Source organism: Phyllopteryx taeniolatus, chromosome 17 (genome assembly GCF_024500385.1).
Source record: "Phyllopteryx taeniolatus isolate TA_2022b chromosome 17, UOR_Ptae_1.2, whole genome shotgun sequence".
Taxonomy (NCBI): domain Eukaryota; kingdom Metazoa; phylum Chordata; class Actinopteri; order Syngnathiformes; family Syngnathidae; genus Phyllopteryx; species Phyllopteryx taeniolatus.
In genome coordinates, this window is record NC_084518.1 from 843,708 (window position 1) to 855,059 (window position 11,352).

Sequence of the window (11,352 nt, forward strand, 5' to 3'; positions counted from 1 at the left end):
TGGCGGTTGAGAGCATAAAATGATGCGTGATACTCATGACGTCATCATGTATATTTTTTTATTATTAAGTCAAACGTCCAGAAAGGACAAAAAAACAACAACATTTTACTTCCTTGGTGTTGAAGCACTCTGATTGGTCAGTCAGCACAAGGAGAACGGCAGCTACTGGATGGTTGCTATGGCAACAACATTCTCCCTGCCTCCTCATTACCTTTGACCTCCCGCCGCCGCCGTCTGCTTTGAAAGGTTCAAAGGTCACAACTGACAGGCGTCGCCGTGGTCCGACACTTCTGGGTGGAGCTTTCGGGTCTCGGCGATCAGTCGCTTGACGCCAACCATCCATTGGCTGACCTCCGTCACGTGATCCACCATCAGGGAGCGATGGATCTCGTCGGCCTGGTCCCAGCGTCCCGCCTGCACTTCTGGACACACACGAGACAGTCGCCGATATGGATTTTTTGAGGCCGATTCCAATATTTGGCAGAATAAAAGTCCGATAACCGATTAATCGGCCGATTAATTTGAAAAATATATCATGAATAACTTCTTTTTTTAGTTCCTTGACGCTGAGAGCAAGAAAGATATGAATTGAAGGCAAAACATTTGACTGTTGTACAAGACAGAAAAATTGGATCAGATTTTTTGGCTGAGATTTTTTTTAATTTGAGTTTGTATGACATTATCTTTGTCTTATGTTGTAATGTGTTAATATGTGAAGAAGATAAAGGAATTGTCAAAAATCGCACTCACATTCACACCTACGGGCAATTTAGAGTCTCCAATTCATGCATGTTTTTGGGATGTGGGAGGAAACCGGAGTGCCCGGAGAAAACCCACGCAGGCACGGGAAGAACATGCAAACTCCACACAGGCGGGGCCGGGGATTGAACCCCGGTCCTCAGAACTGTGAGGCTGACGCTCAACCAGTCGTCCACCGTGCCGCTCGGCTATAATCAGTGGGGAAAAAAAAAATCCGCAGATTTTTACTGATTAGAAAAGGGCTAATATTGGCTGATTAATCGGTCGGGCCCTACAACGACAAGTCACAACAACCAACGCACACGACAACAGTCACAGACACAAGAACGGACATGAAGATAAAAAACAGCCACAACGGCAGACGGACCAACCTCGCGACAAGGCGCTCATGCGTCTCCTCACAGGGAGACTTAGTCGTCCCGATGTCCAGTTGTCCTTAAAGAGGCGGAGTCTCTTTTCCATATCGTTACACACTTGGGGCTGCGCAAAGGATAAACCACGTGTTCCAAATCAAGCAATAGTGGACGACGTGATCGCCGGATCGCACGACTCACCGCGACGTCCCCCCTGCATGTGGCCAGCGCTCGCTGCAGAACCTCCGCCACACCCTCTGCGTCAGGCTCTGCCTCCGACTGGCCGCAGTCCTCGTCACCCTGAATCCTCTTTGGCTCCGCGGTGGCTGCGGGAGGCGTGGCCTTCCATTCGGGCGCGCGACCTTTACGAGGGGCCGAACGGACGAAAGATGTCAGCGTACACGCAACTTGATTTGACTCCAACAAAACGGCGGCGTCTGACCTGCGGGAGGCGGGGCCACACCACATGGCAGTGGACCGGAGGGGCTGGAATGAGGAGTCTTGGGCGGGGCCGCAGCGTCTACCCACCAATCACGGAAAAGACAGTCACGCTGATTGTAAACTACAACGTTACTCGTGTACAACAACATCACTACACATTTACAACACACGTCTGACACTACATAAGTACAACACTGTGACACAACACAACACCGGGACTAACACTACACACTGACAACACAAAACTGTGACTAACACTACTACACAAGTAGACGGCAGCATGCCACCACACAAGTACACAGTTACTAATGCTACACAAGTACAAGAAACGTTGTGAGACCAGGCATCACAGGCCTCTTGTTCAGGACGTTCCTCTGTGGCGTGCGGGCCGTCTGGAGCCCATAGGAGAACTGAGGGGGGTCGTTCCATCCTCGTTCCTGGTTACCTGGACGACACATTCAGATTTGATGATTTAATGACATTTAATACGATATCCTCATAGATATGAACAGCTGGTACGACACTCCTCGTCAGACCCCTCAATGTGTGTGGACGGCAAGAAAACCAAAAGACCAAAGATGCCCGTACATTGTGCTGTTGTACAATTACAAAATGGGGGCTGTTCTGTATTATTGAGACACGCTTTGGCGTTGACAAAAAAAGTAAACATCGTTAAAATTGGTTGATAAATTAGCAAGTTATGACTTAATTTCAATATCCATGCATTGCCTTTGCTGGGAACGTCGACCTCCCAAAAATGGCCGCCACGTAAGCACGTCGGCTAGCCAGGCTGCTTCAGCGCCCTGGCGTTTCTAGTCTTCATATCTATGAGTTACCTTGTCAAAACGCCAAAAACCGCATACAAGAAGAAATATTGTCAAATATTGCTTTTGGCAGGATATACAATTAAGCTTTCAGTGTTAAGGAGACCACACTTGTACATAATAACATATGTGACGTGTCGTGCTAGCTACTACTTAGCTGTTAGTTCGACAGCACATCGTATTTGCTAATTAACGCTGTATTTTAATCCTCTTACCTGGTTTGACGTATATGTCCTCCATTGTGTGTTAATGTTGACGAGAGTAAACAAACTCTACGCTAAGATAACAAAAAAACGTAGTTTTATTTCCGGGTTAAGGGGCAGCGCTCTGATGGCGTCAGTGCTAACTTGCGTTAGCTTTGGGTAATTCTCCGGCGTCGCACGAGGATTGTCCTCATGTATGACGACTGTTCGTGTTGTACAAAAGAGGTAGTGTCATGGGGACTTCGGCGTAGTTATTTGTTAACATAAACGTTTGAAAACGGTATTTTCAAAATACTACAATGTAACCAGATTAGTTGTGTGTAGCTTTTGCCGTAAAGCGCCCGCTGTCTGTCGCAAAGTACGTACACCAATGGAGCGGAAACCTATACTATTCAGATCTAAAATGTTAAATAAGTAACCATGTGAATATGATAAACTTTGCCTCTTTAAATCCTTCATATCTTAAAAAAACAAATTTCTTTCTTTCTTTCTTCTTATTTTATTTATTTATTTATTACCTGATATTTTCTGCTCAGAATTAAAAACAAAAACTTGAGTGGAGTTGACGCTGTCGTGCCGTAACCCAATTGGAAGGCGGAGCGAGAAAGGAGCACGGTGACGTCGCCATAACGAGGAGCGAGCGCTGGGCGCTGATGACGTCACCAGAAGGGGGAGGAGAGCGGGAGGGAGTGGTAGCGCCACTGCCTCCTCCATCAGTGAGACAAGAAGAAGACACCATCACACAAGTACACGAGACTGATGCTGTTGCCGTGGAAACAAAGACAAGCAGAGAGCTGGAAGGCCCTTGTGCGTGTAGGTTTTTGAGTTTGTGTGTGTGTGTGTGTGTGAACGTGTAGGCCTATGAGTGTGTTTGCGGTGTGTGCGCACTCTGGAGGGCAAGCGGCTGATTGGAGCCATGATGGGCAAGGACTACATGTTGGCTATCATCATTGTCAACTGCGACGGTAAGGCCCTTTCGTTATATCAACTTTGTCACACGCTAACACGACTTACAAGAAATGTGCGCACATCTGCCGTGGTTTCTGAAGTTTAGGGAGAAGAAGAAGAAGAAGAAGAAGATGAGTTTGCAAAGAAGCGTCCACCGCTGCACTTCCTGTCTGCGCTGCCTCATTCATTATTTAAGCCTCTTTATGCTGCAACTAACAATTTTAATTATCAGTTATTCTGTCAATATTTTTTCCGATTAATCGATGAATCGGATAAAAAAAACATTTTTTAATTTGCAAACAGGACATTATTTCAAATTGCAAACATAAACTGATTACGATTTGGTTCCTGGTTTGGTCAGTCACATCCGAGGGAAACTCATCCAAAATGTTGATCGCTGTTTTGCAGAGTAAAAGCAGACGTTTGCAAATGTCTTATGTCTTATGCTGTTGAGAGGCTGAACTTCCGTATATTTTGGACAATGCTAAGTTAAACACATTTTCTAAATGATTAATAGATGATCAAAATAGTTGTTGATTAGTTTACAATCGATTAGTTGTCGATTAATCGATAAATTGATGCACCTCTCGACTTTGGAGGGGGAAAGGTTGATGATACCGCTGGAACAGAGAGTGCGGGTAGTGGTATGTATCGTGAGCAGAGAGCGGAAGAAGGGTGGCGTCTTGCCAATGAGTAGAATTCAATCATTGAACAATTTGATGGACAACATCCGCTTCTCACTTTCTTAGGATCACGGTTGGAAAAAAAACTGAAAAGACAAAACACAACTGTGCCTGTACTTTCACTGCGAGGTGAACTGACGGTGACCGGATGGAGGGAAGTTTGCTAGCGCCATCTGAAGCTGACTCGAGTGTCAAATGTCTCGTGCGCTCGTGTGTGTTAGACAATATCTGGAGCGACCAGAACCTGCTGCTGGACCCGGACCTTCCCTCTGGCTGGAAGACCATCCAAGACTCCACGGGAACCTACTACTGGCACGTGCCCACCGGCGCCACCCAATGGCAGCACCCCCGACTCAACGGGACGCCCACGCAGCCGCAGCCTGACGCACAGGTCCGTCCTCTTCTTCTCTTGCTGTGTTGTGATTTTGACACAACTTCCTGTTTGTGTCCGAGATGGACGTGTTTTATTCCATTCTACAAATTTATGTCTGTGGCCAAAGTGGGCTTTTTTTTGTTGTTGTTTTTTTAACCAACTTCCTGTCATGTAGAACTTCTTCTTCTCTGGTGTTTGCTCTTCGAAGGATGACCAAAGACCACAAGGCTTCAGTGCGGTCCCAGCTGACACCAGGTAACAAAACACACACAGACACACACACGCACACACACACACACAGCGTGCACACATCGTGTCTATGTTGCGGTTGAAGGTCTCGGAGGGCGGACGACTCCTGTCGCCATGACGACAACTCACAGGTATGACATCACACACAAACACACAAAGCAGCGCATTTAATCTCCGCTTAATCTCCTTTAATCTCATCTGCGTGTCCTCCTTTCTCTCCACATCTGTCCACGGTGACGTCTGCCCACCCGTCCGTCCGTCCGTCCGTCCGTCAGTGTTTCTCGGTGCGCTCGCTGGGCTGGCTCCAGGTGGAGGAAGACGACTTGTCGCCGGGTCGCAGCAGCCTGGCGGTGGGCAACGTGATCCAACAGCTGTCCCGCTGCGGCCCCCCCGAGGAGCGAGACAGGCCGGGGCTCTTGAGGGAGGTGAGACGTGCCTCCGCCTGTCTGTCTGTCTGTCTGTCTGTCTGTCTGTCTGTCTGCCGTTCTTGAAGGACATCTGTCTGTTTGTCTGCAGGGGAGCGAGATGAGGCTGCTTCTGAAGCGGGACACGCTAACTCTCCTGGACCCGGTAGACCACACCCCCTTGTACTGTCAGCCAATCATCAACATCCGCGTGTGGGGGGTGGGCAGCGACAACGGCAGGTGAGCCATTCGGGAGGAAGCTGCCTTCACTGTCTCACCCGCCCTCCTTTTTCGCCACAAAACACAGCTCCTGCTTAGGTCTTGATGCTGAGCTAAGCTAAGCTAAGATCACTGTGCTAAGCTAACACGTCACTGATCACGTGTGTCTCTTTGCCTGCCGCCACGCCCCCACCTGGCAGGGACAGGTAATGTTCGCACACACACACAGCACACAGCGCAGGTAAACAAGCGCGGAGGCCGGACACGCGTGTACTCGTCCTCAGGGACTTCGCCTTCGTGGCGGCCGATAAGGACAGCTGCGTGCTCAAGTGTCACGTGTTCCGCTGCGACGCGCCCGCCAAGGCCATCGCCACCGCGCTGCATCGCATGTGCTCGCAGGTCAGTCGCACCTTAGGCCGGCGCACACGGCATGTCACAGACACATCCGATGATGTCATACAAGATGATGTCACACACCATGACGATCATGTCACGTAATGATCATCATGTCACCCATGCTTATGATTTCGTACACACCGTGATGATGTCACACACCATGATGTCACTTATGATGATGTCATACAGGTTGATGTTACACGTCATGATGATGTCACACAATGATAAGGTCACACGATCTTATGTCGCTCATGCCAATGTCACACACGATGGTGTCACATCACATGATGATGTCACCCACCCGATGACGTTCCCCCGTTGGCGTCCTCAGACGATGTCCCAGCAGACGTCCCGCTCGCTCTCCATGGACAGCATCTCACCCGAAGACCTGCCTCGACAAGGTGACGGGCCGACAAGCCCCCGCTCTGCTCTGATTGGCCGCCTGTTGACTCCTCCTCCTTACTTGTGTCTTCTAGTGGAATTCCTGGAGGCGGGGCTTCAGCGCGTCCACAAGTTTGACGTCTACTACGTCGGCAACCTGCCCGTGTCCCGCGCCATGGGTACCCGGCACCGACATCACATGACCGCCTAGGCCACGCTCCTTTGCGCTGAACCACTCACCCGAGTGTGTGTGTGTGTGTGTGTGTGTTAAAGGCATGGAGGTGTTAAACTTGGCCATTGAGAGCATCATGAACTCCACCCAACGCCACGAGTGGGAGGCCACCGTCATCCACGTGACGGACAACTTCCTGTCTGTCTTCAAGGTGCACTTGCTTTATTTTGATAGAACTTCCTGGATGTGTCCCAGATGGACTTCTTTTATTTGACTACAACTTCCTATGTCCCATACAGACATGGTGTTTTATTTTGTAAAACTTCTTGTCTGTGTCCAAACATAGACTTATTTTGATGTCGCATCCTATCTGTTGGACTACTCATTTTATTTTGATTTAACTTCCTGTCTGTGGCAAATGTGGCACTTGTTTTATTTTGTTAGTACTTACTTTGTCTATCTGCGTTTATTTTTTTTATTTTGCTACAACTTCCTACGTCCTATGTGAACCTTTTTGTTTGTTTGCATCAACTTCATGTTTTATGTCCAAGTTGGATTTGTTGTTTTATTTTGTAACTCCAGCAGCAGGAAGGGGAGGAGCCAGTGTGGGCGTGTCAAGTGCGTTTCCTCAGCTTCCTGGGCGTGGGTCACGACAATCGCACCTTCGCCGTCATCGTGGACGGCGGCCGGCAGCGTTTCGAATGTCACGTCTTCTGGTGCGAGCCGGACGCCGGCCTCTTGTCGGAAGCCGTCCAGGCGGCGTGCATGGTGAGCTAGCTTAGCTTAGTCTAGCATCGCTTAGCATTACATTTGATCAGAAATGGCAATGCGTCTATTGCAAAGCAGAACTGGCTTACACAACTGCAAAGTAAACTATTTAACAGTAATTTAATGTCACTGACGCACATGGCCACATTCAAGGTCACAAATACTACACTGTGAGGATGACGACCCCAAGTGGACAAAAATAATACCTGCCCCTCACCAGGATATCTTCCATTGGTATTATGCGTCAAGCTTTAAAATATATATCAATAATAAAATAAATGTATGGTCACCACTTAACAGAATTTTCATGTATGTTGCGAGGTTCGGGAACGGAACGCACGCGATAAACAACAGACTACATTACCGCTACAAGTAAACATACTTGTACACGTGTGACGAACGCTAACCCTACCCTAAAAAAAATACTTCACGTATAAAAGTAGACGTACCGATTCCACTACTTTACTAAAGTAAAAGTAAAAAGGTAGACTGTGAAATATACTCAAGTACAAAAGTACATTTTTAAAACTTATATAAAATACCGTTTCGATAAGAAAAATGTTCTCTGCAGACAAGATAGGTTCCCTTGTTTGTTAACTTATGCTAATGCTAACACTAATGCTATGAAAACAACTTGTTCCCGTAGCTTTACTAACATTGTGAAGTGGCTAAAAAAAAAATATGCTAGGTTATGATAACAAGTGAAAAGAAATTGACTGAAGTATTTGTACTTTGTTACTTCCTTCACTGATATCTCGCGTTTCCTTTCAGGTTCAGTATCAGAAGTGTTTGGTGGCTCAGACGCCGCCGCCCAGGAGCCGGCTGTGGCACGCCGCCGCGCCCAAGGTTAAACGCGCCAACTCCATGGATGGCGCCACTTTCCACAGCGGCGGCAACGGCGGCGTGTCGCCGCGGAAGGGAAATGGCGCCCACGGCGTGGGCGTTCGCAGGGGCATGATGGCGTTCTTCGACACCTTCCGGAACAAACAGGCTGCCACCTCATAACGGTGGACGCACAAAATGGAAGACGGTCCCTCGCAAGAGCTCGGGTTGGACTTCCTGGTGACCGCCGACGCGTGGTCATGTGACCTGTGTCACGGATGCCCGCTGATGAAATAAATAAATTTAATGTTGATCTGATTGGATGCACGCAGGCTTTATTTGAGGGTTGTGATGTCACAAGACATAAATATACACGCACACACACACACAGACATATATAAACATACATACAGTATATAATATGCATATATACAGTGGCACCTTGAGAAACAAGTGACCCGACTTACGAGTTTTTCGAGATACGAGCCGTCATTTGGTCGCCTTTTTGCTTTGACTTGGGAGCGCAAACTTGAGATACGAGCGCTTCACGGCGGCAGTCAATTCAATCCAACTCACTTCACAATAAGCAGTACTTTCACATCCATCCATCCATTTTCTGAGCCGCTTCTCCCCACGCTGGTCGCGGGCGTGCTGGAGCCCATCCCAGCTGTCTTCGGGCAAGAGGCGATGTACACCCTGAACTGGTCGCCCGCCAAACGCAGGGCACATAGAAAAAACAAACCCGCGACCCGTGTGAGGATAAAGCGGAACGGAAGATGAATGAATGAATGAATTCCAAAAACATGTTAGCGTGTTAGCATGTTAGCTTCATGTAAAATGAAGAAATTGTCCCGACGTCGACTGGCGACCAGTTCAAAGTGGACCAGTTTTGAGCCGTCCGTCACTCGGTCGACGTTTTCCTTCGTTTTGAAAGACAAAATTTGATGCGCGAGCTTCAGACACGCCGCCGCTAGACGCCGACAGAGAACGACACGACGTCCGCGCGACTTCGCACAATTTGACGTGTGAGTCAAAAGACTTACAAGCTCAGTCGCTGAACAGATTCAAGTCAGAAGTCAAGGCACCCCTCTCCGTATTTGATCTTAAACGAGATTTTTCATGTTCAAAAATCATTTTCAAACCGCTTGCGGTATGACCATAACGAAGAAGGGACAGTGGGGGCGCTGAGGGGGCATCCAAACTGGTTTTGATGGGCGGCATCCAACTCGTCGGAGGACCTTCGCTTGGGAAAAGCGTGTTTTGAAGCAGGAAAATGTCCCCACGCCCCCACCGCCGACCTCCACATAGCGCGGTGTGCCCCGGCGGCAACGCGCCTTTGCACGCCACTGCAAAGGAATAAGGCGAGGTGGGAGGCGACGGAGGAAGCTGCGACCTCCCCCCCGAGGCCTCGTGACCCAGCCCGAGGGAGCGCCGACGTCGATCCCGCGCCTGAGCGTCAAGAAGGTAACTTCACCATCTTCTTCTTCCTCCTCGTCTTCTTCTTGCGCTAACTTGCCTCATCGAAACGTCGACTTTGACATTTTAATGGCAAATATTGAATCAAATGTTTTTTGGGAAAATGCACAAAATTGGCGCTTACAAGTGGCGCTGCGTCACACTTTAAAGTTCATTGAATTGGACGTTACCAAACTTCACATGCTGCATATACAATCCATATTTGTATACGTGTAAGTTTTTTTCCGAGGGTTTTCCTCCGAACAATCAACAGTGCGGTTGCCGTGGAAACAGGCCTCAATTGGATTAGCGCTGCTATGCGCGTCCGACAGCGCGACATTGTTCTCTGGCCGCCATCCCATATTAAGCGCACGTGTCGCCATGACGTCATCGCCGATATCATCTTTGTCCTTCCAGATGAGTGCCGACCACCCTCCCCCGTATGTCCCGCCTCCACCGGCCCAAGGTGGGTGCTGATTGGTCCAAAGGTTCTCTGGTTAATTAGATAGATAGAGAGACTGTATATGATTAAATCATGAGTTTAATGACAAAATGCTTCAGTTAAAGCTGTTCAATCACACTGTCATGATTTGTTTTGTAATATAAGAATAGATCAAAATCAAACGTAGTCAGCCCGAGCTGCAGGAATGCAAAGTTGTCGACGTCCTTCGGGCTGTCGTGCTGCGCTGGCTGCTTTTGTTGGCGCAGTTTTAGTTCCTCATTTCCAAAAACACCACTCGAGCAACACGTTTTTCTTTTTCTTGACATTGGTGGGTCAAAGATGCTCTCGATATTTTGTCGAGTACTCCAGTCATCAGCACCAAAATGATATATTTTACTATTTTACTACCAACATGCATTTTATTCTCACTTATGCTGGTACAGAGTGTCAATAAACTGCATAGAATTTGAGAAAACAAAATCAAGCCTTTGCGAAACAGTTGGTATTGGCTATTAGCATTAGCGCACTAGTGATTACCATTTGAGGTTACAAATAAAATCGACCTTGGGCCCATCTTGTGATTCCGTGTGTGTGTGTGTAGGCTTCGTAGGCTCGGCGGGCGCCACGCCTTACCAGGTAGGCGAACGCGAGCGACGCGGTAGGCGGCGCGGATGTGGCGACAGCTCATGACATCACCGCCTGTCTGTCCCCCTGTCGCAGGCGGCGCCCTCCTCCTACTACCAGGACCCGCAGCAGTACGTGACCCCGCCCGGCTACCGCACGCCCTTCTACGTCGCGCCCTCAGGCTGGGACGCCCCCAAGGCCTACGGGGGGCCGCCCAAACACACGGGTGGGCCACTTCGGACTTTGAAGAAAGGGTCTAAACAAAGGCTTCTCTCCTTATTCTGGATAAATGTTGATAACTTTAATTGACGATGATGTAATGTCGTGTTCCAGTGTACGTGGTGGACCAGAACGAGGGTGCGGGCCACATCGGCGGCGGCGGCGGAGCTTTGAGGTCGTTGCTATCGGCGTGCTCCACCCTTCTATGTTGTTGTTGTCTGTGTGACCTACTGACACGTCACCTCTGACCTCTGACCTCTGGTTCATTGCTACGGTGATGATGACGGGCTTTACTTTTGCGGTCACCTCTGACCCAGCAAAGAAATAAAAACCTTTGAAAGTCATGAATCACTTCACTGTTGTAACGAACCCTGTGACGTCACCGTCGTCGTCGTTGACCTTCGAGCTGAAACGCGACTGTTGCAGTGACATAAAAACAACCGCAGAGGGCGCCAGCGCACCATTCATCACATGGGATGCTGGCAGAACTAATAACAATAATAACGATGACGTTGGAGCTCACCGAGTCAGTCACATGACCTTATGTTCGACTACAACTGGCTTATTCATTTAAAGTACAACAACAATCCCCAACAAGTGTCGACAATGGATGCGCA

At 48.7% G+C, this 11,352-nt stretch overlaps 3 protein-coding genes across 10 annotated transcripts; 2 read left to right on the forward strand and 1 right to left on the reverse strand.

The window, feature by feature from the left end:
* Nucleotides 1–41: 41 nt before the first annotated feature.
* On the reverse strand, nucleotides 42–3,236 carry sra1 (steroid receptor RNA activator 1). 3 transcript variants are annotated; one of them, XM_061751497.1, is made up of 6 exons: nucleotides 3,099–3,236; nucleotides 1,877–1,998; nucleotides 1,555–1,632; nucleotides 1,314–1,474; nucleotides 1,131–1,239; nucleotides 42–422 (listed from the first exon to the last, which is right to left on the reverse strand). In XM_061751497.1, exons 2-6 carry the CDS (start codon nucleotides 1,980–1,982, stop codon nucleotides 256–258), a joined length of 621 nt encoding a protein of 206 aa, XP_061607481.1. In that variant the 5' UTR covers nucleotides 1,983–1,998; nucleotides 3,099–3,236; the 3' UTR covers nucleotides 42–255. The 3 variants fall into 3 exon arrangements, with proteins under 3 accessions (XP_061607481.1, XP_061607479.1, XP_061607480.1); XM_061751495.1 differs by lacking the exon at nucleotides 3,099–3,236 and adding an exon at nucleotides 2,593–2,730 and having other exon boundaries at nucleotides 1,894–1,998; XM_061751496.1 differs by lacking the exon at nucleotides 3,099–3,236 and adding an exon at nucleotides 2,593–2,730.
* Nucleotides 3,143–8,313, forward strand: apbb3 (amyloid beta (A4) precursor protein-binding, family B, member 3). Of its 6 annotated transcripts, none has more exons than XM_061751485.1 (13): nucleotides 3,235–3,545; nucleotides 4,433–4,602; nucleotides 4,760–4,839; nucleotides 4,919–4,964; nucleotides 5,109–5,258; nucleotides 5,350–5,477; nucleotides 5,657–5,662; nucleotides 5,741–5,855; nucleotides 6,184–6,253; nucleotides 6,329–6,412; nucleotides 6,507–6,616; nucleotides 6,988–7,173; nucleotides 7,945–8,313. In XM_061751485.1, exons 1-13 carry the CDS (start codon nucleotides 3,497–3,499, stop codon nucleotides 8,176–8,178), a joined length of 1,428 nt encoding a protein of 475 aa, XP_061607469.1. In that variant the 5' UTR covers nucleotides 3,235–3,496; the 3' UTR covers nucleotides 8,179–8,313. The 6 variants fall into 6 exon arrangements, with proteins under 6 accessions (XP_061607467.1, XP_061607469.1, XP_061607470.1 ...); XM_061751486.1 differs by having other exon boundaries at nucleotides 6,991–7,173; XM_061751489.1 differs by having other exon boundaries at nucleotides 4,793–4,839.
* Nucleotides 8,314–9,354: 1,041 nt separating this feature from the next.
* Nucleotides 9,355–11,079, forward strand: LOC133467447 (cysteine-rich and transmembrane domain-containing protein 1-like). Its single transcript, XM_061752330.1, has 5 exons — nucleotides 9,355–9,459; nucleotides 9,868–9,916; nucleotides 10,494–10,528; nucleotides 10,613–10,742; nucleotides 10,850–11,079. Exons 2-5 carry the CDS (start codon nucleotides 9,868–9,870, stop codon nucleotides 10,981–10,983), a joined length of 348 nt encoding a protein of 115 aa, XP_061608314.1. The 5' UTR covers nucleotides 9,355–9,459; the 3' UTR covers nucleotides 10,984–11,079.
* The last annotated feature ends 273 nt before the right edge of the window (nucleotides 11,080–11,352 follow it).

Coding starts and splice junctions, on each gene's coding strand:
- sra1 (XM_061751495.1), bottom strand. CDS start 2,617: ATGGAGGACATATACGTCAAACCAG. Junction 1,999..2,592: donor GGACATATACGTCAAACCAG/GTAAGAGGATTA, acceptor TGTGTCGTCCAG/GTAACCAGGAACGAGGATGG. Junction 423..1,130: donor CATGAGCGCCTTGTCGCGAG/GTTGGTCCGTCT, acceptor GTGTGTGTCCAG/AAGTGCAGGCGGGACGCTGG.
- apbb3 (XM_061751483.1), top strand. CDS start 3,497: ATGATGGGCAAGGACTACATGTTGGCTATCATCATTGTCAACTGCGAC. Junction 5,478..6,041: donor GTGGGCAGCGACAACGGCAG/GTGAGCCATTCG, acceptor GATGTCATACAG/GTTGATGTTACACGTCATGA. Junction 7,174..7,944: donor CCGTCCAGGCGGCGTGCATG/GTGAGCTAGCTT, acceptor GTTTCCTTTCAG/GTTCAGTATCAGAAGTGTTT.
- LOC133467447 (XM_061752330.1), top strand. CDS start 9,868: ATGAGTGCCGACCACCCTCCCCCGTATGTCCCGCCTCCACCGGCCCAA. Junction 10,529..10,612: donor CGGGCGCCACGCCTTACCAG/GTAGGCGAACGC, acceptor CCCCTGTCGCAG/GCGGCGCCCTCCTCCTACTA. Junction 10,743..10,849: donor GGGGCCGCCCAAACACACGG/GTGGGCCACTTC, acceptor GTCGTGTTCCAG/TGTACGTGGTGGACCAGAAC.